The following is a 27,874-nucleotide window of genomic DNA, read 5'->3' on the forward strand; positions in this document are numbered from 1 at the left end:
CCATTGTCTCCATTGCTCTTTATTGTTGTTTTCTTTTTTTGTGTGTAGAGACAGAGTCTTACTTTATGGCCCTCAGTAGAGTGCCGTGGCCTCACACAGCTCACAGCAACCTCCAACTCCTGGGCTTCAGTGATTCTCTTGCCTCAGCCTCCCAATCCATTGCTCTTTAACATTGTAATGGAAGTTTAACCATTGCAATTAGGGAAGAGAAGGCAATCAAGGGTATCCATATAGGGTCAGAAGAGATCAAACGTTCGCTCTTTGCAGATGATATTATTGTCTATATGGAAAACACCAGGATTCTACTACAAAACTCTTAGAAATAATCAAGGAATACAGGAGTGTCTCAGATTACAAAATCAACATTCATAAATCAGTAGCCTTTATATATACCAACAAAAGTCAAGATGAAAAAAAACAGTTAAGTACTCTATTCCATTCACAGTAGTGCCAAAGAAGATGAAATATTTGGGAGTTTAACAAAGGACGTGAAAGATCTCTATAAAGAGAACTATGAAACTCTAAGAAAATAAATAGCCGAAAATGTTAACAAATGGAAAAACATACCAGGCTCCTGGCTGGGAAGAATCAACATTGTTAAAATTTCCATACTACCCAAAGCAATATACAATTTTAATGCAATCCCTATTAAAGCTACATTATCATACTTTAAAGACCTTGAAAAAAATAATACTTAATTTTATATGGAATCAGAAAAAAACCTCGAATAGCCAAGACGTTACTCAGAAATAAAAACAAAGCATGAGGACTCATGCTACCGAACCTCAGACTATACTATAAATCGATAGTGATCAAAACAGCATGGAACTGGCACAAAAACAGAGAGGTAAATATATGGAACAGAATAGAGAACCAAGAGATGAACCAAGCTACTTACCATTATTTGATCTTTGAAAAGCCAATTAAAAACATTTAGTGGGGAAAAGATTCCCTGTTTAACAAATGGTGCTGGGTGAACTGGCTGGCAACCTGTAGAAGACTGAAACTGGACCCACACCGTTCACCATTAAATAAGACAGACTCTCACTGGATTAAAGATTTAAACTTAAGACATGAAACTATAAAAATACTAGAAGAGAGTGCAGGGAAAACTTTTGAAGAAATCAGTCTGGGTGAGTATTTTATGAGGAGGACCCCCAGGGCATTTGAAGAAGATACAGAAATACACTACCTCCACGAGTGCTGTGAGAATGCCCCCCCTTGGAGTTGTTATAAACACAATAAAACCTAATATGTCATAATGAAATGCATATTCTAATACAATATGATCCCCTTTATGAGGAAAACTGGAGGGGGAGGTTGTTTTATTTATAATCCTCTAAATCTAGGTAAATTGTACAAATAGTGTCACAAAGAGCTATTAATACACAACAGTGTATTTGGTCTGGACAAGAGACAACTTAACAGATTAACAGACAAAGTCAAGGTGTGATGAAATGCTAAGCAACAACTAGGGTAGGGGTTATTTTCTTTTTTTCTCTTTTTTTTTTTATTGTTGGGGATTCATTGAGGGTACAATAAGCCAGGTTACACTGATTGCAATTGTTAGGTAAAGTCCCTCTTGCAATCATGTCTTGCCCCCATAAAGTGTGACACACACCAAGGCCCCACCCACCTCCTTCCTTCCCTCTTTCTGTTTCCCCCCCATAACCATAATTGTAATTAATTGTCCTCATATCAAAACTGAGTACATAGGATTCATGCTTCTCCATTCTTGTGATGCTTTACTAAGAATAATGTCTTCCACGTCTATCCAGGTTAATACGAAGGATGTAAAGTCTCCATTTTTTTAATGGCTGAATAGTATTCCATGGTATACATATACCACAGCTTGTTAATCCATTCCTGGGTTGGTGGGCATTTAGGCTGTTTCCACATTTTGGTGATTGTAAATTGAGCTGCAATAAACAGTCTAGTACAAGTGTCCTTATGATAAAAGGATTTCTTTCCTTCTGGGTAGATGCCCAGTAATGGGATTGCAGGATCAAATGGGAGGTCTAGCTTGAGTGCTTTGAGGTTTCTCCATACTTCCTTCCAGAAAGGTTGTACTAGTTATGGGACTTCATTGAACTGAAAAGCTTCTGTACAGCTAAGGGTAGGGGTTATTTTTCATACAGGATGTGGTTCCTAAAAGTGAAAGGTGATTTCCCAAATCACTCCAGATTCCCCAGTTCATTCAAAATCGATAAACAAGTCAGAGGGAGAGTGTGGCTCCCATGCTTCTAGAAGGAATCACGAAAAGCTTTTGTATTCCCTCTCATGATGTTTTTAAAACCATCATATTTGTTATTGTCTAAATTGAATTGTGGGTGAAAACAATTTCCTGTTCACCTGCACTGTTTGTTTCCTGAGAAGACATCTAGAAACACTGGTTTTCTGAGCTAAGTCAAAGTAATATAGGATTTTCCTTTGTCAATATTGAGACTTTTACCACTGGGGAGAACCTGTTCTCTCTCTCCCTCCCTCCCTCTCTCTCAGCAAAGCATATTTCCTTCTCTCTCTAATTGGATTTTCTGAAACAATCTGTTTCCCTTTCTCTCTTCCAGATGCTCAAGATACAGCACTGTACAAAAAGTCATTGGCTGGTGTCGTTCTTGTCTTTTTCTGCCACATTAACCCAGTAGGGGGTTTAACAGCCTGAGGTTTCGAAAAGCTGTTGTCAAGTCCTGAAAGCTCCCAAATGCAACTTAAATGGTTATTAGCTAGTAGGATACATCCCTGCATTCTAATACCTCCATTTAAATACCAATAATAAAGAAAATAATAACAATAAGAGTAAACTCCATGCCTTCACAGCCATGATTATAGCCTACCACCCACAGACCACACAGTCTACAGGGCATTTATACAGGATCTAGGAGTGAGGGTCTATCTTTTGGTTTAGTGGTGGGCACGCCTGATTTCACAGGCTGCCAGCAGGGGTCGCCCAAGTCATCTAGGAGCCAAATCAGAGCTTTCATGACATTGTGGATAATTCCTTTAAAGAATCCAAGGCACAGCCTAAATGCCCACCAACCCAGGAATGGATTAACAAGCTGTGGTATATGTATACCATGGAATACTATTCAGCCATTAAAAAAATGGAGACTTTACATCCATCATATTAACCTGGATAGACGTGGAAGACATTATTCTTAGTAAAGCATCACAAGAATGGAGAAGCATGAATCCTATGTACTCAATCTTGATATGAGGACAATTAATGACAATTAAGGTTATGGGGGGGAAGCAGAAAGAGGGATGGAGGGAGGGGGGTGGGGCCTTAGTGTGTGTTACACTTTATGGGGGCAAGACATGATTGCAAGAGGGACTTTACCTAACAATTGCAATCAGTGTAACTGGCTTATTGTACCCTCAATGAATCCCCAACAATAAAAAAAAAAAAGAAAAGAAAAGAAAATGGAGTTAACTTGGTCCTTACAGTTATGTTAAAAATTAAAATGTGAGAAGAGGAAATTTCCAGGAAAATGCCCTTATTTTCTGCTGTTAGAAACCAAAAGAATGTCTCATTATGGTGTTGCATCCGAGAATCAGAATCCCCAAGAGAGAGCTGGACACCAATGCAAATCACATGAGGGCATTTATTCAGGCTCGAGCCAAGGCGGTCGGCCTTCCCCCAGATGCAGCTGGTGAGACCTAGAGCCTAGAGCCGTGTACTCGTCGTGGGTGGGGTTTTTTATGCAGTGGATATGGGGTGAGGGGCGTGGGAAGCAAAGCGTGGCCTTTGGATTGGTTATCTCTATACCTATACTAGAATTTAAAGCTGATAGGGTTCCGCCAATCTCAATGGCCAGAAGGGTGGGGGGTGGGGTGGGGAGGGTTCTGACACACTCCGGGAGATAGGGACACATCCCAGGAGACAGGGCTATCCCTTTATGTTCATCTACATAGAGATGAAATGGTTTTGTAATATCAGGGAGTCCCAAAGTGGGGGAAGAGAGCAGAGCAGCCTTAAGTTCTCTTTCTGTTGTCCATTTGAAGGGGTGTCCCTCCCTCATGGCTTCATAGAGGGGTTTTGCAATTTCAGCAAAGCCTGGTACCCAAAGTCAACAGAACCCTGCAGACCCCAAAAAGTCTCGCACTTGCCTGGGGTTTGTTGGGGTTGGGATCTTAAGTACAGTCTGCTCCCTGGCCTCAGTGAGCCATCTCTGTCCATCCTTAAGGGTATATCCCAGGTAACTCACAGTTTGCTGACAGATCTGGGCCTTCTTTTTTTTTTTTTTTGTAGAGACAGAGTCTCATTGTACTGCCCTCGGGTAGATTGCTGTGGCGTCACATGGCTCACAGCAACCTCTAACTCTTGAGCTTAAGCCATTCTCTTGCCTCAGCCTCCCAAGCAGCTGGGACTACAGGCGCCCGCCACAACGCCCGGCTCTTTTTTTGTTGCAGTTTGGCCCGGGCTGGGCCTGAACCCGCCACCCTCGGCATATGGGGCCGGCGCCCTACTCACTGAGCCACAGGTGCCGCCCCGATCTGGACCTTCTTTGCTGATGCTCGATATCCCCGTCCCCCACCCCCCCCAAGTGTGACGAGCAGGTCTCAGTTAGTCTCTCCCACCTGGGGTTAGGGATTCTAGGCTACTTGAAGAGAAGACTTTTTAACTCCCCTAAAACAGGATCCCAGGAATTTGAGCAGAAAGTAATTATTGACCTAAGTGTGATTATGCTATAGCTTTTAAAAACTATTATGCCTTTCTAATGTAGCTTATTACCTAGAGTTCAACATCTACTTATCTTAGATGGAATATTTTGCTGAAGATCCTTTCTGTAAATCAATTACAGTCATGTGCCACCTAACAAGCTTATGTCAACAATAAACTACATATGTCATGGTAATCTCATAAAAATATAACAAGGCTATACAGGTGTACCTTTTAAAAATCTTTTCTACTATATTTTTACTGTATCTTTTCTATATTTAGATACACAAATACTTCACCACTGTGTTATAGTTGCCTGCCATATTTAGTACCATAACATACTGTACAGATTGGTTACCTAGGAGCAATAGGCCATATCATATAGCCTGGGTATATAACAGGATACACGTATACCACCTATACCACAACAACTAAATTGCCTAATGCATTTTTTTAATTTATTTATTTTTTATTGTTAAATCATAGCTGTGTACATTAGTGCAATCAAGGGGTATAATGTGCTGCTTTCATATACAATCTGAAATATTCTCATCAAACTGTTCTAGCCTTCATGGCATTTTCTTAGTTACTGTATATAGGCATTTGTATTCTGCATTTAGTAAGTTTCACCTGTACCCAATCTAAGATGCACCTAGATGTGGTCCCACCCATTACTCTCCTTCCACCAAAACCTCCGCCCTCCCTTCCCCTTCCTTGGCCCTTTCCCCATAATTGCATTTTTTTTAATGATGCAGTTTCAAGCTCCTCCTCACATGGCAAGCAATGCATAACTGTATGTGAAATCCCTTAATTAGGGATTAAGTTGCTAAAGTAATTTCTAAAGTTATCATTATTTACTATGTATGAGATTTTTTTTTTAAGGAACCAAAAATGTGTTTTGTGTCAGGGGAACTTAATTTGGGGCTAGATTTTTGATTATTTAAGTTGCTCCAGAGTTGCAAAGTGTTTTGTTTTGAAGAAGGGAGTGAAAGAGAAAGTGGTTGAAGTCTGAAAAAGTATTTGAAGTTTTATTCTATTTAGGGTAAATTATTATAATTCTATTTAAATAAAACCAGTAAAGAAAATGTCAAACTTTAAGAATACTAGTTTCTTCCCAGCTACTCGGGAGACTGAGGCAAGAGAATCGCTTAAACCCAAGAGTTTGAGGTTGCTGTGATGCCATATGGCACTCTACTGAGGGCCACATAGTAAGACTCTGACTCAAAAAAAAAAAAAAAAAGAATACTCATTTCCTGTGAAATGTGAGAGGAAGGAAGAAAGTCAGCACCAATTTCAGAAATCTGATTCTAACAACAGGTCATCTCTAAATGAGGTAAATCTTGGAATCACCTCCAACTTTAAAACCATTACTGTGTACCAAGTCATATGCTAGATTCTGGGAAAAAGACGAACCACTATTTTATCTCCAAGTGAGAGAGACAAACCTCTCTCCTGTATCCGCAACCATATTAGAATTCTAACAGTCCTCACTTCTGCTCTCCAAACTTCAAATAAGGGGTCAGAGCCAAGAGCCAGGACTTTAGTAAAAGCACCAGAAATACTCTCAGAGTTCCACATTTTCCTAAGAGTGATACATGCTGAAGAGTTGTGAAATAAGTCACTTGGGTTCTGTTATAGTAGTATTTGAAGATAATTATTTAACATGCTGACTTTAACACACTATGTGTCTTTCTCCATGTGTGCGTACAGGATAGACCTCTGAAAAGCGGCCTAGTTACTTCTAGATTATTGACTGTGTTTGCCCATTGCTGACCTAAAGGGCTATTCACTTGCAGCAATACCTTCTCTGCTAAGTTGAATTGCTCAACTCTTAAAACCCTTCCTACAGAAATTTCAGAGTCATCTCTGATTCCATGGCAGCCCCTACATGATAGAGTGGTGAATTAATTGTCAAACATGGAAGAAAGGATACTGAAAGTTGAGCAGAAATGGCAACATTTTGGAGTAACTAACCAATGGAACAAATGTGTGTTCTGCCTGCCGCCCTAACTGGTGCTCATGTTTTTTTATCTTTTCAGTGGAATTTATTTACGGTTAAGTAAAAGTAGCAAATGTTACGTAAGTTATTTCTTTAAGAACATTTAATTTATACAACTACATTGTTATCAAGCAACATTTATGGAATGTGCCCTGGATCTGGGATATTGAACTTTGTAACTATTGTAGCATTCTCTTTTCCAAGTTTAAATATGACCTTGTGCAGTGAAGAAGCATGGCTTCTCATTGTAGAGTTATCATGTATGACAACCTGACCTGCAGGAAGGCTTTGGGTGTTTAATCTTCTATTGATTTACAAAATGATTTGTGTGTGTGATTATTCAACCCATATGATTGTTTCAACTCATTTTTCTTCTGCTGTGATTAAAATAAATCAGCTAAAACTAAGCAGTTTAGCAACATAGTCAACCAAATAGATATGACGTTATATCTTCTATAGGATGTCTTAGGCGATATTGATGTTTTATATTACACATATGTAGTTAATATACTTTGGGCAATAAAAAGTTAAAACATGTCTGGTAAACAAACAAAAAGAAAATTCTGAAAATCAATGCATTGTTTTAACAATCCCCCAAACCTGGATTTGTGTGTGTGTGTGTATGTTAGTGTCATATTAAAATAAAAAAATCTTGACACCTGCAAGATTTTTTTCATATTCCTATTTTATACATTTTTAGATAATAGAATAATTCTATAATTTTATTGCTAAAATCTTATTACTTGTTAGTCATGATTATCAGATTTTCATTATTATCTGAATTTGTTGCTGTCATATTTGTGAACATCGATTATTTCACTGTTTACTTTTCCAAACATGTACTTACACTAAGATTCAAAAACTCTAAAGAGGAGTCATTGATAATAATAAATGTATAATGATCAGTTGGGACAATGAATAATCTTAAAGATTGAAATTTTTGTTGCTATGATAAGAATTCTGACCATCCAGTTAAGTTAGCTGTACAGAGTAGTATGGGGGGATCAGGAAATGCATATTTCCAAAAAATGATATTGCATGCTTATTTGATTGGGAGAAATTCTCTGGTCTGATGCATCACTGGTATTTAGGAGGGATTCTACCTACATGCAGCTTCTTCAGCGAGCTTGTTGGTCCCTCAGGGAGCCCAGTGATGATACGATGTCTTACAGCTTGTCATTGCAGATGTCTGTCTCTGCTCACTGCCAGGAAGGTTGCAGATTCTCCACAAAATCCAATGCTAGATTTAGAACTGAAGGAGCTTTGTTACAGATACCTGTAATACCAAAATAATCTAGTTAATATCCTGAGAGTTAGGATTTTTGCTTAAATTTGGCTTCTTGGTACAGTTGTTTAGCTTTTGCCCTATCATTCTCCTAATTGAAACATCATCCGTATTGGTAAATAATTGTTTTGTTACTCCTATGATTTCTTGAACTTCATTCTGATTCATAGCTGGTTTTCCGGCTTTGTCCCTTGAAGTACAGGATTTTGCTCCCGTCAGGCTGTGTGTGGCCATATATTCATTTGTGTATAGCACTTGCATTAAGTCATTAATAGACTTCTGAGGTTTGCTCTTATTAGAACGGGCAATCTGCCATTTCTCAATTTTGAACTGCTTCTTATCAGCCTGATGCTCTTCCTCAGCCTTCAAGGAAACTGGTGAACTGCAATTAGCATTAGAGTTACTGCATGTTGAAGTAAATGAATCTGGGGAGGAGTTGTTTGTTGCTCTCCAGAGGGTGGACGCAGACGTAGACGTGGTTCCTCCACCTTTAAGCAGGGCTTCTGCCATACCAACCAGCTCTTCAAACTGGGTGACTGCCTGTGGTAACACTTGAAGCATGACCAAAGACTGTCCAAGTCCGCTGTTTTCTTTTCGTGTTGGTTAGTTTTTCTTTCAGGCTTTTTATTTTGGTGCATAATTCCTCCTTAGACAGTTCTGCTAAGGGCTCTTCATCCTCACTGGAGATCTCACCGGGCAGAAAGGCATTTCCCGAATATGGGTCTCTCTGTCCTTTATCCAGGTCATTATTTGCATTTTCTGAGTTCATTGTCTCTGTCCTTTTCCTCTTTCCTTTTCTAAAAGCTTGAGTATTGGCAATTTCATCTGTTGGAAAGATCATCTGCATTTTCTCAATTTGTTATCAAAGGTTTTCTGAGATCGTAGGAGGAAGGAATGTCCATGTAGATGATGCTATTCTGCACGTGGCCCAAAAGTTAATGTTTTCCCGGGCTGCCTGCTCCAAAGCCCCAGCCTCGGGGCTGGCGCAGGGAGGTGGGAGGTAGGGGGAGCACCGCCAGGAGGCTCCCGCCAGCGCCTCGCCGTTCCCCCGGCTCCGTGGCGCCCCCTGACGCCGGACTCCCCAGCAGTTGGGCCTAGGAAAGCTGGACAGGCGGAAGCCTCAGGTGTCCGCGAAGCGAAGAGGTGCCTGGCCAGTGCACCTGAGGACAGTGCAGACAGGCCGGCAGCCCCGCGGGAGGGCGCTGGGCGCTGGGCTCTCAAGCCAGAGCGCAGCCCGCCGCCGCCGCAGCTGCCGCAGCCATGTCCGCGCATCCCACAGCAGCCTCCCGGCCCTGGTGTCCAACTGGTGATCGTTTTGCAGGTCAATTGTGTTTCTTGGAAGCAGTACTGCGGGGGGGAAGAAGAATATCTCTGGGATTTCAGATTGGAGGAAGACGAGTTCAGGCTGCCAGAACCGAGCTAGCACTTCTGAATGTGCCAAGAGGCAAGGCCCTGTGACGTCCTTGGGAAGCTCCGGCGCCCCTACCATAATGGGCTGCTGGAGTCCTGGGGCTACCCTAGTCTGTGGCCGAAATCTTGCTCTGCTAATGGCGGGAGGGATGTTCTGGTGTGAGACAGTTGTATCTCTGTGGGGAGGGGTTTGGGCTCAGGGACTGTGGGCAAAAGCTCACCCTGGTGGCATGGAGCCAGCCCGAGCTTAATAAAGGTTGCTGCGTAAACAAAGGTTGTCATAGATAAAGGGTGGGGGCGGGGCACCCAGTTGCCGTGGGTGCTCGCGCTGCGGAGCTGCCATAAGAGTTCCGGCTCTCATTGGCGCCGGAGCCTCTGGACATTATGTCCCTACTGCGACTGTGGACCCCACGGGTCCTTCTCACGGTGCAATTGTTGTGGCTGCTGATACAGGCAGCTCCTGTTTGGAGGTGGCCCCGGGACACGGTCCAGCCTACCTCCGAATCTCCAGGGCCGAAAGAGCCCTGGTCTTCCCTCTCTTCCGATCTCTCACCCGAATCCCCTCATGTGCCTACACCCCCAGCAGATCCTGGGGACTTTGATTACCTGGGGTCTTCTGCTCCTTCCCACTTGTTGGCTTCACCTCAGGAGTTGCCTGAGAATTTGGCTCCATTCCTGGACAGGGATTCAGCTCAAGAGCTACTTCAAGGGCCAGATAGGCTTACTATTCTACGTCGTCGGCTTCTGAGGAATAAGCTAAGGAGACGACGAAGGCTTCCAGAGGTGGTTCCAACGCCCGGCTGGGATCAGAATCAAGTCCTGCGTCCTCAACTCATAAGGAAGATTCAAACTGTAAGTCCAGATGAGGTTACAGGTCACCAGGCATTTGAAATACTTGTTCCACCTCTAGATAGTCACAGTTCAAAACCAACAACATTCATTGTTTCACCAAAGAACCTAAAGGAAGATCTAGCTCAACATCCACAGCTCACTAAAGTTGTTGTTGGAGCTCTAGACCAATTTGAATCAAAATCTCAGTCTTACAAACAAATTCTGCAGAATGACGATTATACAGATCAAAGTATGGATTTACTTTACCCTGGCAGCATACCTCTGGGATTTGCGAGAAACCCAGAGGTGGCTCAAGACACCCCTGCACAAGGTGAACTTTCTCAGTTCAATGTAAAAGATGAAAGTCGAAATCCAGAGACCCCTGAGAAGATCCCATCCTCTTTACTCCATCAAGAAACCCTAGAAGAGTACCATGAGGAAGTAGAACCTTTAACTGAGCAGCAGGCCCCACAGCCTTTTGAGCAGGTAGAACCTTCTTTAACAGAGCAGGAGGCCTCAGCTCAGCAGGCAACTAATACTGAAGAGGATGTGTCTCAGCCAGTGATACATCATGAGGTAAATGTTCCATCTCCAACTCGGGCTGAAATTTATCATTCAGTCTTGCCCAAAGTCACAGTTAAACCTGTAGATCTGGAGCTTACACTAACTTCAGAGCCAAGTAACAACATTGAACCTACTTTAAGCCAGCAGCAGGCCCCAGCTCAGCCTCCAGAGCGCCCTGAAGAGGTGGAACTTTCCTCAACCCAACAAGAGGTCTCACCTTTTGAGGAGGTTGGACTGTCCCCAACCCAACAAGAAGGCCCAGCTCAAAATCTAGAGCACCCTGAGGAGGTTGAACCTTCTGCGACACAGCAGGGAACCCCAGCTCAGCCTCCAGGCCTTCCTCTGGAGGCTGAGCCTTCCGTTAGTGAGCAGGAGCAGCCACCTCAGCCTTTTGTGTCTCCTGGGGAGGCTGAACCTTCTCAAATCCAGCAGGAGGTCACAGCTCAAGCTCCAGAGTCCCCCATGGAGAATATAGTTCAAACTCCACCTAATCATGAGGTGACAGTTCAACCTCCAGGTGAGGATCAACCTCATCTTTATTACTTGCCCAATGTTACAGTTAAACCTCCAGATGTGGAGGTTACCATAACTTCAGAGCCTACCAAAGAGGCTGAATCTTCTTTAACCCAGCAGGAGATCCCAACTCAGCCTCCAGAGCATCCTGAGGAGGCGAAACCTTCTGCCACCCAGGAGGAGATCCCAACTCAGCCTCCAGAGCATCCTGAGGAGGTGAAACCTTCTGCCACCCAGGAGGAGAACCCAACTCAGCCTCCAGAGCATCCTGAGGAGGTGAAACCTTCTGCCACCCAGGAGGAGACCCCAACTCGGCCTCTAGAACATCCTGAGGAGGCGAAACCTTCTGCCACCCAGGAGGAGACCCCAACTCAGCCTCCAGAGCATCCTGAGGAGGTGAAACCTTTTGCCACCCAGGAGGAGAAGCCAACTGAGTCTCCAGGCTTTCCTGCAGAGGCTGGACCTTCCCCCAGTGAGGAAGAGCAGCCACCTCAGCCTTTTGTGTCTCCGGGGGAGATTGAACCTTCTCAAATACAGCAGGAGGCCACAGTTCAAACTCCAGATTCCCCTATGGAGAGTATAACTCAAACTCTACCTAATCATGAGGTGACAGGTAAACCTCCGGATGTGGAGGTTACCATAACTTCAGAGCCTGTGACGGAGGCTAAATCTTCTTCAGCCCAGCAGGAGACTCCAACTCAGCCTCCAGAGCATCCTGAGGAGGAGAAACCACCTGCCATCCAGGAGGAGACCCCAACTGAGTCCCCAAGCTTTCCTGGGGAGGCTGAGCCTTCCCCCAGTGAGCAGGAGCAGCCACCTCAGCCTTTTGTGTCTCCTGGGGAGACTGAACCTTCTCAAATCCAGCAGGAGGTCACAGCTCAAGCTCCAGAGTCCCCCATGGAGAATATAGCTCAAACTCCACCTAATCATGAGGTGACAGTTCAACCTCCAGGTGAGGATCAACCTCATCTTTATTACTTGCCCAATGTTACAGTTAAACCTCCAGATGTGGAGGTTACCATAACTTCAGAGCCTACCAAAGAGGCTGAATCTTCTTTAACCCAGCAGGAGACCCCAACTCAGCCTCCAGAGCATCCTGAGGTAAAACCTTCTGCCACCCAGGAGGGGACCCCAGCTGAGTCTCTAGGCTTCTCTGTGGGGCCTGGACCTCCCACCAGTGAGCAGGAGCAGCCACTTCAGCCTTTTGTGTCTCCTGGAGAGATTGAACCTTCTCAAATCCAGCAGGAGGTCACAGCTCAAGCTACAGAGTCCCCTATGGAGAATATAGATCAAACTCCACCTAATCATGAGGTGAGTGGTAAACCTCCAGATGTGGAGGTTACCATAACTTCAGAGCCTACCAGTGTGGCTGAATCTTCTACAGCCCAGCAGGAGGCCACAACTCAAGCTCCAGAGACCACCATGGAGAATATATCTCAAACTCCACCTAATCATGAGGTGACAGTTCAAACTCCAGGTGAGAATCAACCTCATCATTATTACTTCCCCAATGTTATAGGTAAACCTTCAGATGTGGAGGTTACCATAACTTCAGAGCCTACCAAAGAGGCTGAATCTTCTTCAACCCAGCAGGAGACCCCAACTCAGCCTCCAGAGCATCCTGAGGAGGTGAAACCTTCTGCCACCCAGGAAGAGACCTCAGCCGAGTCTCCAGGCTTTCCTGGGGAGGCTGCACCTTCCCTCAGCGAGCAGGAGCAGCCACCTCAGCCTTTTGTGTCTCCTGGGGAGCTCGAACCTTCTCAAATCCAGCAGGTGGCCACAGCTCAAACTCCAGAACCCCCTATGGAAAGTATAACTCAAACTTCACCAAATCATGAGGTGACCATTAAACCTCCAGATGTGGAGGTTACCATAACTTCAGAGCATACCAGTGTGGCTGAATCTTCTCAAACCCAGCCAGAGGCTTCACCTCCAGAGTATCCCAAGGAGGTAGAAGCTTCTCTAACCCAGCAGGAGCAATCAACCCTATCTCCAGAACATCATGAAGTAACAGTTTCACCTCCAGAGCACCATCAAACTCAACATTCAAACTTGCCCAATGACATTGTTAGGCCTGCAGATGTGCAGGTCACCATATCAGGAGAGCCTACTGCAGAGGCTACAGATCAGCTCTCAGTGCCAATCAGTGATATGGAACCTTCTGTAACCCAGCAAGAGGCCCCACCTCTGTCTCTAGAACCTTCTGAAGAGGTTGAACCTTCAGATCATGTGGTTACCCCGACTCCAGAAGTCACTAATGAGGTTGACATTTCATCCCAACTGGAGGCTCCAGTGCCCCCTCAGCAGTTTGAACCTTTGAAAGGCCAACAGCAGCCAAATGTCCCTGGAAAGGATGAACATTCTCCAATCCATCAAGGAGTCCCAATTCAGCCTGAGGAGCTTCCTGAGGAACCATCTTCAGGCCAGCAAGGAATATCACCAATTTCTCAACAACCCACTGTGAGTGTTGAACCTTCACTGTTCCACACACCTAAGCCTCCAGGATTCTCTACAATGGCTGAACATTCATTGTCAGATGAGGTATTTTCACCTCTAGATCTGTCTACAATTTTCAGAAGTCTTTCAACATTGCCTGCCACCACAGTTAAACATGTGGATTTGGAGGTTACTGTATCTACAGAGCCCACTTCTAAAGGCGAATCTTCCTCAACGCAGTGGGAAGATGCCACTCTGCCTGCAGTTCCCACTGAACAGGGTGAATTTTTGCCAACCCAGTCTGATCCCCTTTCCCTACCTCCAGATCCCCCTGAAGTGTTTGCATCTTCTCTAGTCCAGCAAGAGGCTGTGGCTCAGACTCCAGATCCCCCTAAGGAGCTAGAACTTTCTTCAGTCCAACAGGAGGCCCCAGCTGAGGCACCAGAGCCCCTTAAGGAAGTTGGACCATCTGGGAGCCATCAGGAAGCCTTAGGTCGTCCTCCGAAGTCCACTGAAGAGGTCAGACCTTTTCCAACAGAGCAGGAGTCTCCAGCTCAGCCTCTAGAGCTCCCTAAGGAGGTTATGGCTCAACCTCCAATGAATTATGAGATGATGGTTCCAACACCAGGTCTAGATCAAGCTCACTATCCAGCATTGCCCAGGGTCACACTTCAACCTTTGGACCTTGGGATTACCATAACTCCAGAAGTCACCACAGGGGTTGAACATTCTTCATTCATGCAGGAGATGCCATCTCAACCTCCAGAGCTACCTAAGGAAGTTGTGGCTCAACCCCAACTATATCAGGCGGTGACAGTCATAACACCAGGTCAGGATCAAGCTCACTATCCAGCATTGCCCACTGTCCCACTTCAGTCTGCGGACATGGGGCTTACTGTAACTCCAGAACCTACTACAGAGGTTGAACATTCTTCATTCATACAGGAGACCCCACCGCAACCTCCAGAGCCACCGAAGGAAGTTATTGTAGGTCAACCCCAAATATATCAGGAGGTGACAGTTATGACACCAGGTCAGGATCAAGCTCACTATCTAGCATTGCCCAGTGTCCCACTTCAGTCTGGGGACCTGGGACTTACTGTAACTCCAGAACCTACTACAGAGGTTGAGCATTCATCATTCATGCAAGAGACTCCACCTCAACCTGCAGAGCCACCAAAGGAAGTTGTTGTAGCTCAAACTGTAATGTATCAGGAGGTGACAGTTCCAACACCAGGTCAGGACCAAGCTCACTATCCAGCATTGCCCAGTGTCTCACTTCAGTCTGCGGACCTGGGTCTTACTGTAACTCCAGAACCCATTACAGAGGTTGAACATTCTTCATTCATTCAAGAGACCCCATCTCAACCTCCAGAGCAACCTAAGGAAATTGTAGCTCAAACTGTAATATATCAGGAGGTAACAGTTCCAACACAAGGTCAGGATCAAGCTCAGTATCCAACATCACCCAGTGAAACATTTCAATCTTTGGACCTGGGAATTACTGTAACTCCAGAACCCACTGTGGAGGCTGAATATTCTACAGCTCCAATGACTACAGTTCCTCCAAGGCTCCCTGAGGTGACACTTGCACATCCCAATCAGGTTCAGGCTGAAAATCCAAATCCACTTCAGCCTGTGGACCTGGAGCTTTCCATAACTCCAGAACCCACTACGGACATTGAACTTTCTCCAATCATGCAGGAAACCACATCTCAACCTCCAGAGCCACCTAAGGAAGTTGTAGCTCAACCCCCAGTACACATAGAGGTGACACTTCCAACACAAAGTCAGGATCAAGCTCAGCCTCCAGCATTACCCATTATCACACTTCCGACTTTAGGCCCAATATTTTCCATAACTACAGAACCCACTGTGGAAGTCGAACATCCCATAACCCTGACGGAGACTCCACCTCCTCCTAAGTTCCCTGAGGTGACCTTTCCACTTCCCAACCAGGTTCAGGTTCAGAATACAAAAGTGACTGAAGGTCCAGTTCCATCTTATGTTGTGGAACCAACCTCACCTCCAGGGTCCAATACAGAGGTTGAACCTTCTCCATCTGTGCAGACGACCCCAACTCAGCCTCCAGAGCCACCTAAGGAACTTGTAGTACAACTACCAATATATCAAGAGGTGACACCTCCAAACCAAGGTCAGGATCAAGCTCAACATTCAACATCTCCCAGTGCCTCAGGTAAAAATTTGGAACTGAGGCTTCTCATAACACCAGTGTCCACTACAGAGGTTGAACCTTCTACAGCTCAGATAAGTACTGCTCCTTCTTTAAAGCTTCCTGAGGTGACGCCTCCACATCCAGACCAAATTCAGACTTGGCAGCCAAACCTGACCGAGGTCACAACTAAACCTTTGGACCAGGAATCTACTGTAACTCCAGAACACACCATGGAGGTTAAACCTCCAAACATGCCAGAGACCCCAACTCAGCCTCCAGAGCCACCTAAGGAAGTTGTAATTCGACCCCCAGTATATCAAGAGGTGACACTTTCAACACCAGGTCAGGATGAAGCTCAGCATTCAACATCGCCCATAGTTACGGGGCTTTCCATAACTCCAGTGTCCACTACAGAGGCTGAACCTTCTACAGTCCTAACAAGCACAGATTCTTCTTCAGAGCATCCTGAGGTGACACTTCCACATCCTGAGGTGACACTTCCACATCCTGAGGGGACACTTCCGCATCCTGAGATGACACTTCCGCATCCTGAGGTGACACTTCCACATCTTGAGATTGCGGCGACACTTCCACATCCTGAAGTCACAGTTCCGCATCCTGAGGTGACACTTCAGCATCTTGATGTGACACTTCCACATCTAGACCAGATGGAGACTCAGCAGACAAACCCAGCTGAGGTCACAGTTAAGCTTTTGGACCAGGAACTTACCATGACTTCGGAACAAACTAGAGAGGTTAAACCTTCTCCAACCATGCAAGCGACTCCAACTCAACCTCTAGAGGTACCAAGGGATGTAGTAGCTCCAGCCTATTATGAAATAACAGTTCCAACACCGGGTCAGGATCAAGCCCAGCATACAACATCCCCTGGTGTCACGATCACAGTTTTACCTTTGAGCCTGGAATTTGTTGTAACTTCAGCAACTACATCAGAGGTTGAACATCCTGTGGCTCTGGAAACGATGGCAGCTCCCCATCCAGACCAGATTCAGACTCAGCCTCCAATCCCGACTGAAGTTACAATTCAAATATCCGACTCGGACATTACCGTAACTCAAAATTCGTTGCCAAATTACAACATGGAACAAGAGATTGCCAATATCAACACCGACATGAACACCAGCATATGTGAGCTCTGTACCTGCAGAGATGAGACACTGTTGTGTGTTGGTCTCAGCCCAGAGAAGAGACTCCGCCGAGTGCCTGTGCAGGAGCCTGAAGCCTATAATGGTACCTTCACCGTCTTGTAAGTCACTTATCCTCATTCGTTCTCTGCATCCTGCCTCACATGGCAGCCTTTTCCTTGAGACACTTGTGGGCTTTCTTCATTGGTTGACTTTCTGCTTTTACCTTTTACTTGTCAGATTTTCCTTATCCTCATTCTCCTTTGTACTATTGTGCCCCTTCTCCAAACTTTTACCTGTGACGACTCTTTTTTTCTTTATCCATTTCTCTTTAGTCCCATCATATCATTGCTTACCCTCTACTCTTCTGAGTTTGCTTCACTCTCTTCACAGAAGCATATTCCTCTGGGTGGCACCTGTGGCTCAAGGAGTAGGGTGCCAGCCTCATATACCAAGGGTGGCAAGTTCAAAGCCAGCCCCGGCCAAAAAAAACAACAACCCAGGTCTGTCATTTATTAGTTTTGTGACCTTGGGCAAGTCATTCCACTCTGTGGCTCAATTTCCTCATCTTTAAAATGGGGATTGTGATACTTACCATTTCATAGGATCGTTGTGAGATTTAGGGGTGGGAGTACATGTAATACTTACATGTATATCAGTGCCTAGCATATATATGAATGTTAACTATTATTATCATTATTCAGTCCTTTAATTATGTCCAGGCCTCATCTTTGTACCTGGTTTCCTGTATGTAGTGCCCATTTTGTGCCCAACTCAGGGCAGAGTATGACATTATCTCTAGAATATGAAAATGATAGGTAGGAAGAAAAGAAATAGGCATCAAAAGGGAGGTGGTTTTTAATTAAGTACTAAAGAGATATAGAGACCATAGATGCTGTAATTCACCAGAATCTATAATCATTGAGGTGTGGAGGTCAGGGAAAGCTCCCTGGATAAGCTGAAACTTTGCCTGGGGCTTAAAAAGCATCTATAATCTGTTAAAGAGAAACATTGGGAGGAAAGCCTAGGCAACGGCATGGCTGCAGGAAGGATGGGAATTTAGAAGACCAGTCTTGCTTCCAAGAATTGGGTTAGGAAGCAATGGAAAACGTGATTATGAAAAACCTTGAACATCAGATATGGGAGTTTGAAAGTTATATGCAATGAGGTATGGAGAGCCATGGAAAGTTTTTAAGCAAGAGAAAGAAATGATTAAGCGCCTGTGGCTCAGTCGGTAGGGCGCCAGCCCCATATACTGAGGGTGGCGGGTTCAAACCCGGCCCCGGCCAAACTGCAACCAAAAAATACCCGGGCATTGTGGCGGGCGCCTGTAGTCCCAGCTACACGGGAGGCTGAGGCAAGAGAATCACTTAAGCCCAGGAGTTGGAGGTTGCTGTGAGCTGCGTGAGGCCACGGCACTCTACTGAGGGCCACAAAGTGAGACTCTGTCTCTACAAAAAAAAATAAAAGACAAAAGGATTATTTTAGAATCCATACATAGCATGCTCTAGAGGGGGAAGCGTAACTCAGGGAGACCAAATGGAAAACTTGTCTAGCAAAAATTTAGAAGTAAAGTGAGAAAGGACTAAAGCTGAGTGCTTGTGATAGAAGTGGGAATAAAGTCCTGGGGATACTACAAAGGAAGGACAGGATTTAGTGACCAACTAATGAGTTGGGAGAGGATGTGTATAGGGAAGAGAGAAATCAAATGTGACTCCATGGTTTCTGTCCTGCATGATGAAGATAATGATGGGGGTGGAATACTATGCAGCCTTAAAGAAAGATGGAGACTTTACCTCTTTCATGTTTACATGGATGGAGCTGGAAAATGTTCTTCTTAGTAAAGTATCTCAAGAATGGAAGAAAAAGTATCCAATGTACTCAGCCCTACTATGAAACTAATTTATGGCTTTCACATGAAAGCTATAACCCAAGAATAGAGGGAAGGGGGAAAGGGAGGGAAGGGAGGGGGGAGTTGGGCAGAGGGAGGGTGATTGGTGGGATTACACCTGCGGTGCATCTTACAAGGGTATATGTGAAATTTAGTAAATGTAGAATGTAAATGTCTTAGCACAATAACTAAGAAAATGCCAGGAAGGCTATGTTGACCAATGTGATGAAAATGTGTCAAACGGTCTATAAAACCAGTGTATGGTGCCCCATAATCGCATTAATGTACACAGCTATGATTTAATAATAAAAAAAAAGATAATGATGGTGGTATATAACAAGTGCAGCAGTCAGAGCCAATTTGAGGGAGAGAAGATCAGTTTGGGCATTTTTTTAAATTTCTGAGCATTAAACAACCAGAAAGCTTCTGGTTAAATGGAAATGTGCATTAGGCAGATGACTGTCTTATTTCTACCCCTGCCCCCAACTGGGAAAAATACACCTATAAAGTAAATAGGTAAAATTATTGCTGAGGGGCGGCGCCTGTAGCTCAGTGAGTAGGGCCCTGGTCACATACATCCGGGCTGGCAGGTTCGATTCCTAACCGGGCCAGCTAAACAACGATAACTGCAACCAAAAAATAGCCAGGCGTTGTTATGGGTGCCTGTAGCCACAGCTACACGGGAGACTAAGGCAAGAGAATTGCTTAAACCGAAGAGTTTGAGGTTGCTGTGAGCTGTGATGCCACAGCACTCTACCCAACATAGTGAGATACTGCCTCAAAAAAAAAAAAAAAAAAATTGTTGCTGAGGAATAGGGAACAGTGTTAAAGGTAAAGATTTAAAGTTATCCACAGAGCTGAAACTGATCGTAAGGCATTTAACAGTTTGCTTTCAAACATGTCATTCATGGATATATTTACACTTTTTAAAAAAAAGTCATGGAAGTACATGTGTGTATATATGTGTATATGTATATGTGTGCATGTATATATATGATATATGATAATTTATTATTTTTTATTTCTTCATGGGTTTTCCCTGCACTCTCTTCTAGTATTTTTATAGTTTCATGTCTTAAGTTTAAATCTTTAATCCAGTGAGAGTCTATCTTAGTTTATGGTGAAAGGTGTGGGTCCAGTTTTAGTCTTCTACAGGTTGCCAGCCAGTTCACCCAGCACCATTTGTTAAATAGGGAATCTTTTCCCCACTGAATATTTTTAATTGGCTTGTCAAAGATCAAATAACGGTAAGAAGCTGGATCCATCTCTTGGTTCTCTATTCTGTTCCAGACATCTACTTCTCTGCTTTTGTGCCAGTACCATGCTGTTTTGATCACTATCGATTTATAGTAAAGTCTCAGGTCTGGTAGAGTGATTCCTCCTGCTGTGTTTTTATTTCTGAGTAATGGCTTGGCTATTCGAGGTTTTTTTCTCATCCCATATAAAATGAAGTATTAATTTTTCAAGATCTTTAAAGTATGACAGTGGAGCTTTAATAGGGATTGCATTAAAATTGTATTTTGCTTTGGGTAGTATGGACATTTTAACAATGTTGATTCTTCGCAGCCATGAGCATGGTATGTTTTTCCATTTGTTAACATTTTCAGCTATTTATTTTCTTAGAGTTTCATAGTTCTCTTTGTAGAGATCTTTCACATCCTTTGTTAGATAAACTCCCAAATATTTCATCTTCTTTGGCTGTACTGTGAATGGAATATAGACCTTAACGGTTTTTTCAGCTTGACTACTGTTGGTATATATAAAGGCTACCGATTTATGAATATTGATTTTGTAACCTGAGACACTGCTGTATTCCTTGATCACTTCTAAGAGTTTTGTAGTAGAATCCCTGGTGTTTTCCAGATATACAATCATATCATCTGCGAAGAGCAACAGTTGATATATGATAATTTAGACACATAAGTGATTTTATCCATTTATTCATTCATAACTGATATTATCTTCCAAGAGATTGGACAGACAGGAAGTTAAGCTTCTGAGGAGATGCCTTATTATTTGAGCCCATAGCCCCACATTCTTTCTTTCTTTCTTTTTCTTTTTAGACTTTCTCTTCCACATGAATTCTATTGTGTACAGAAAACAGTGCATACTGGCATGAGGCTCTGCCACATCTTCACATCGTTTCCATTTTCCCTCCTATGGTTTCTCTGATGTTTAATAAGACTGAGGACCACTGAAAACCTTTGCCACATTATCGATATTTGGAAGATTTCTCTCCAATATGAATGTTCGTATGTTAAGGTTTGAGCTCTGGTTAAGGTCATTGCCACACTGTTCACATTTGTAGGATTACTCTCCAGTTTGAATTCTTCTATGCTTAGCATGCTATCAACACCAGGTCAAGGCACTACTGCCGTCTTCAAATGGAGGGTTTCTCTCTGTGTGATTTCCTCTATGTACAGTGAGGATTGAATTTGAGTTAGAGTTTGCCACACTGTCCATATTTAAAAGGTTTTTCTCCAGAATAAATTCTTCAATGTCTAGTAATGTTCACAAACTAATGAAAGTCTATGCCACATTTTGACCACTGTAGTTTTTTTCAAGAATGACTACTTTGATGAACAGAAAGGGTTGAGTACAGTGTAAATGCCTTGCCCCCTTCTTCACATTTGTGGAGTTTCTCTCCACAAGAAATTCTGTTATGTTCACTATGAGTTTAACTAAGGAAAAAGGCTTTAGTGCATTCTCTAAATTTGTAAGTTTTATGTCCAAAGTAAATTCTTTGAAGTACAGAAAGGTTTGAGTCACAGTTAAAGGCTTTGCCACACTCTTGACATTTGTAGGGTTTCCCTCCAGAGTGAATTCTTTGATGTCTAGAAAAGCTTGTGTAGTACTTAAAGGATTTTCCACATTCTTGACCTTTGTAGGGTTTCTCTCCAGAGTGAATTCTTTGATGTCTAGAAAGGTGTGAGTGGTGTTTAAAGGCTTTGCCACATTCTTCACATCCATAGGGTTTCTCTTCAGAATGAATTCTTTGATGTACAGAAAGGTTTGAGTACTTGTTAAAGGCTTTGCCACATTCCTGACATTTGTAAGGTTTATCTCCAGAATGAATTCTTTGATGTCTACAGAGGAGAGAGTGCTGGTTAAAGGTTATGCCACATTCTTCACATTTGAAAGCTTTCTCTGCAGAATCAATTATTTTTCTTGTCCAGAAACGTGTGAGTGTGGCTTGGTAAGTTTGTCACATTCCTTCTAGTTGTAGGTTTTTCCTCCAGTATCAAAATTCTCATGGTTACGATATTTTGAACTGTGGCTAAGACATTTGCCATCATTTTCACACGTGTCTAGTTTCTCTCCAGTATCAAATCTTGAGCAAGACTGAAAAACTTGGCTACCTTCTTTGCATTTGGACTGTTTTTTCCAATGTGAGTGATCTTATGTTCTGTAACATGTGACCAGAAGTTAGAGGCTTTCCTATAGCTTTTACAATTAAAAGTTTTCTCTAAGGTATATATCATTATTTGTCCATTGAGATTTAACAATTGTCTGAAGGTGTTCAAAGAGTTACTACATTGGAATACTTTGCCATAGGTAGCTGTTAATCACTGGTGAAGTCCACTGTAACTTACTTTCTGCTCATCACACTTATACACACTTTCCCAATATTTTGTTAAGTTTAAATTCTCGGAGCCATAGCTTTGATATCTGGTCAGGATCATCTCTGGAAATAAAATATTTGTGCCCCACTCTTGAAAACGGTCTTCAGTATAATGAGTATATAGAGCTGGGTGCTTGACTAGTGTCTGGTGTGTCTTCGCCTTCCAGGGTTCTTTGCTTTGCTCCAGACAGGTGATGAGTTCTGGCTTAGAGACAGTAAGACAGGTTTCTGTAGGTCTCTAACATGACTTCCCCATACAAATGCTGCTGAGCAGGGTCCAAGTAGGCCCACTCTTCCATAGAGAATTCAACAGACATGTCCTTGAATGTCAACACTCCTTTGGATTCTTCCCTGAGGACCTTTTGAATGTCACCACGAGGGAGGGATGCTGGGCGCTGCAGGCAGACAGCTGCTCAGACAGCTCTGGGCATTTCCCAGCTTCCGGGATGTCCCGGTGTCCTGCAGGTCAATTCTCTGCAGAATCAGAGTGACAGAGGCTGCTGCAGAGACACTTAGGATCCCCAGGGAAGGGAACAGCTGAAGAGGAGGCCGTAGCTCAGAGCCCAACTCCAGAGACAAACGCTGCTCAGAATCCTCGGTGCCGCCTTCTTCTTTCTGGCTGTGCATCATTTCCCAGCTCCAGAGATGTCCCAGTACCTGCAGGTCACAGGGTGACAGAAGCTGCTGCAGAGACACCTGGAATCTCCAGGAATCCCCACATTATTTCTTGATTAATTGTGCAAACTAGGAAGCTCATAGCTCTGGAAATGAGAAAACTGTAAGTATTTTCTGTATTTGAATATCTCCTGTGTTTCTTCACAGAAATTTCCAAGGAAATGCTATTTCTTACATTGATGAGAATGTATGGAAATCATACCGTTGGACTGAGAAATTGTGAGTATATTCTCTCCAGATATGAGTACAAAAACTTAGTTGCGTTGTAAGATCCTTCTTGGTCCAGAATTTTGAGGTCAACACTTTTAAGGAAAGGTATTTCTTCCTCCACATCTCAAATCAATGTCTGTTGATTATAATTCTATGATTATTTAAAAATTAAATTTGGTGGGCTCTCTTAGAAAGAGTCAATTTAAATGTATTTTTTATTATGTAAGTAATACACATTATACTCTTAATATATAAAAACAAAATAACAGGTATAATGGAAACCCTCCTTGTGCCCTGATGCCTGGTCCCTGAGGTAACCACTACTCCTAAGTTTGGTGTATATCCTTCCAGACCTTTTCCCAAGTATTTGCCTACATACATATTTACATATAGCAAAAGAAATTTTTTGTGTGGCCTTACGTTTTTTGTTTTATAGAAATGGTAACATCTTACAACTTGATTCTTTCACTTCATGATACATGTTAGATTTTTCTTTCACAGCACTTAGAGGGTTACCCTATTCATTTAAACTCTTGCATCATTCCATATTATGGATTCCATACTATGGATGTGGCATGAATTATTTAATAATTCCCCTATGGATGGATGTTTAGATTATGTCCAGTTTTCTTTTCTTTTTTTTTTTTTTTTAGAGACAGAGTCTTACTGTGTCACCCTCGGTAGAGTGCGCTGACATCACAGCTCACAGCAACCTCCAACTCCTGGGCTTAGGCAATTCTCTTGCCTCAGCCTCCTGAATAGCTGGGACTATAGGCGCCCGCCACAATGCCCTGCTATTTTTTGTTGCAGTTTGGTGGGGGCCAGGCTCGAACCTGTCGCCCTCGGTATATGGGGCTGGCACCCTACTCACTGAGCCACAGGCGACACCCTCCTATGTCCAGTTTTCTTGTTAGGTGCATTGCTGCTTCTTTGTAAACTTGGGCAAATATTTCTGTAGAACAGAGATCTAGAAATGGAATGGTTGATATGAAGACAATGTAGGTATTAAATTTTAATTGTCCTCAAAAAGTTGTGCCAACTTATACTATACTCAACAGAATATGACAGCATTTTACCACTGAGTATTCTCCAACTCTTTGCTGATATGATGGGTGAACAAAAAGGGTCCTGTCTGAATTTGAATTTTTCTGATTACTCTTGAATTTAAATACCTTTATTTGTTAAAAGTTGGTGAACATTTGTGTTTCTTCTGAGTTTTCTGTCCTTTATCCATTTTCCTTTTGAATTGTTTTTATCATTTCTTATTAATTTATTAAAGCAGTCAATTTAGATACATAAGTTATTTTGGAAAAATACAGTAGTAGTTTGTGTGTCATCAGTTCAACTTGTATAGGTGATCTCTGAGTTTTCATTTTTGAAAATAGAGATGTCGTTTTATTTTCCATTAAAGTTTGTCCCCTTGTAATATGATTCCATTTATATAAAGTTCAGGAAGAGGCAAAACTAAAGTATGTTGTGTATGACTGACATATAACAGGTAAAACTATATTTTGAAAACAAGGAAATTACTATAAAAGTTAATATAGTGGTTATCTTCAGAGGTCAGAGAGAGGGTTGTGATTGGAAAGGGCCACACGAGCTTCTGGATGCTCATGGTACTCTTTCTTGACATGATGATATTACATGGGTACCTGCTTTACAATTATTTAAACGGAACATTTAAGTTATATGCATTTTATGCACATTGTATTTCTCAAAAAAAAAAAAAAAAACATTTTTTAAATGGGAGGAAAAGCCTACTGACTTCACTTGTAACCTGACATAGGTCCATGTGGTGCTTTAATAATAACATTGTGGGGCTCCGTGCCTGTAGCTCAAGCGGCTAAGGCGCCAGACACATACACCAGAGCTGGCAGGTTCAAATATAGCCTGGGCCTGCCAAACAACAATGACAACTACAAACAAAAAATAACTGGGAGTTGTGGCAGGCACCTGTAGTCCCAGCTACTTGGGAGACTGAGGCAAGAGAATCTCTTAAGCCCAGGAGTTGGAGGTTGCTGTGAGCTGTGACGCCACAGCACTCTACCCAAGATGACAGCTTGAGGCTCTGTCTCAAAAAAAGCAACAACAAAAAAAAAAAAATTGGGGGGAAAGAGATGAGGAAATGGCAGTTCTGCTGGTCTTGATTAGAACCAGTGTTGGGTTCTAACAGGGATTTTGTGATCTAGAGAGTAGGCATTAAATATACAATTTGGTGGGAATAGTGGGTAGGGGTGTGTGTGTGTGTGTAGAGATTTGGACACAAAAAGGAAAATGTGAAAAAGGTTTGAATGAAAACAAAGCAGATGTTGCCACCTTGAAATTAAATAAGAATTAGTGTATTCAATTGGCACCATTACCCAGGTTTCCTCCACAGATGGGAGTTAGTCCTATGTGGCAAATAGTTTGCATTTTTATTTAGAAATAACCTCTTCCTTTACACTGTTGGTGGGACTGCAAACTAATTCTACCTCTTTGGAAAGAAGTATGGAGAATCCTCAAAGAACTCAAATTAGATCTCCCATTTGATTCCTCAATCCCACTATTAGTCATGTATCCAGAAGAAAAAAAATCATTCTATCATAAAGACATTTGTACTACGTTGTTTATCACAGCTCAATTTACAATTGGCAAAATGTGGAAACAACCTAAATGCCACCAACCCAGGAATGGATATACCAAACTGTGGCATATGTATACCATGGAATACTATTCAGCCATTAAAAAAGATGGGGACATTACATCTTTTGTATTAATCTGGATGGAATTGAAACACATTCTTCTTAGTAAAGTATCACAGAGTGGAGAAGCAAGAATCCAATGTACTCAATACTAACATGAGGCCAGTAGATAATCTGATACATTCCCACATAAGAGAAAAACTCAAATCAATTCAAGGTCTGGGATGGGGAAAGAGGGAGCAGGGAGAGGGGAAGGAGGAGGATGGAGGTGCTCCCACTCAATGGGCCCAATGTTCGAGTGTATGGCACACTTCTTGGGGGCAGTACACAATTATAAGAGGAACTCTACCTAACTAATGCAAACATTGTAACCTATTTCTTTGTGCCCTCAGATTAACCCGAAACAATAATAAAATCTTAAAAAAGAAATAACAAATAACCTTATCTTTTTTCAGAATTCTCAGTGAAAATCATTTGACCGAATTACATAAAGATTCATTTGAAGGCCTGCTATCCCTCCAGTATTTGTAAGTTAGTTAGTTAATCATATTTATTTATGAGCTTTTAGTGATATGATCTGTAAAGTGAATAAGGGGTTCAAATTAGATAATCTCTAAAACTTCTTTCATCAATAAAATGCTGCAGTTCTCTAAATCCGTGTAGAGTTTTAGCCCGTCTCTAGCCCATCTCTGTGCATTTTTAGTTTTAAAAATCATATAGATAAAATACGGATAGAAAAAAACTTTGCTTATAAGGAAAAAGTGGTAATAACATCTGAGCAATTATTGACACCCATTGAACCTTGTTTTATAAGTTTTATATATCATCTGCTTATATTTATATTTAGTCTACACCCCATAGAGCAAATCTAATCCACAGTCTGTTTTTATTTACAGCCTGTAAGTTAAGAATGCTTTTTACATTTTGAAAGGGTCTGTAAAAGAAAAAGAAAGACAAGAATATGCAACAGAGACCATATGTGACCTACAAAGCCAGAAACATTACTATTTAGCCTTCAGGAAAAGCCTAAATTTGGGTGGCGCCTGTGGCTCAAAGGAGTAGAGTGCCAGCCCTAGGTGCTGGAGGTGTGGGTTCAAACCCAGCCCCGGAGAAAAAAATGCAAAAAAAAATAAAAAGAAAAAGAAAGAAAGGAAAAGGATTTGAAAAAGTTGGTTTAGTAGCATGAGAAGAATTAAACTTTAAGTTGTTGCTCAAAGGAAAGGAAAGGAAAATATAGACCATCTACACTAGTTTGAATGCCATTAATCCAGAATTTTTTGATAATTTAATCTGAATTAAATTAACATTTAACTATTAAATAAGCAGATGAATTATAAACAATAAATATATTTAAAAATATAAAATATTAAAGAATATTAAATATTTAATATAAGAACATTATATTAAAATCATATAGATATGATTTAATTTAATCATATAGTAAATATATATATTTAAGAGAATAGGCTGGCAGTGAGGATTTCATAGCAGAAATTACTATATTCTTATTGAAAATAGTTGTTTAAGGACAGGTGCAGTGGCTCCCACCTGTAATCCTAGCACTCTGGGAGTCCAGGGTAGGAGGATCCCTTGAGCTCATGTGTTCGAGTGCAGCCTAATTGAGAGTGAGACCCTGTATCTACTAAAAATTAGAAAAATTATCCAAACATTATGGTGGGTGCTCATAGTCCCAGCTACTCGGGAGGCTGAGGTAGGAGGATAGCTTGGAGCTCAGGTGTCTGAGGTTGCTGTGAGCTAGGCTGACACCATGGCACT

General features: G+C 42.5%; 1 protein-coding gene and 1 pseudogene across 3 annotated transcripts in view; one reads left to right on the forward strand and one right to left on the reverse strand.

Moving 5' to 3' along the window:
• LOC128573573 (leucine-rich repeat-containing protein 37A2-like) overlaps positions 1-27,874 on the forward strand; it is a 116,101-nt gene that overhangs the window by 58,899 nt on the left and 29,328 nt on the right. For all 3 annotated transcript variants that reach the window (XM_053573828.1, XM_053573827.1, XM_053573830.1), the window contains 2 exons: positions 23,355-23,426; positions 26,554-26,625. In XM_053573828.1, the coding sequence (XP_053429803.1) occupies positions 23,355-23,426; positions 26,554-26,625 (144 nt within the window). The remainder of the gene's footprint in view (positions 1-23,354; positions 23,427-26,553; positions 26,626-27,874) is intronic.
• On the reverse strand, positions 7,700-8,876 carry LOC128573575 (BEN domain-containing protein 6-like; annotated as a pseudogene).

This window comes from Nycticebus coucang, chromosome 21 (genome assembly GCF_027406575.1).
Source record: "Nycticebus coucang isolate mNycCou1 chromosome 21, mNycCou1.pri, whole genome shotgun sequence".
NCBI lineage: Eukaryota > Metazoa > Chordata > Mammalia > Primates > Lorisidae > Nycticebus > Nycticebus coucang.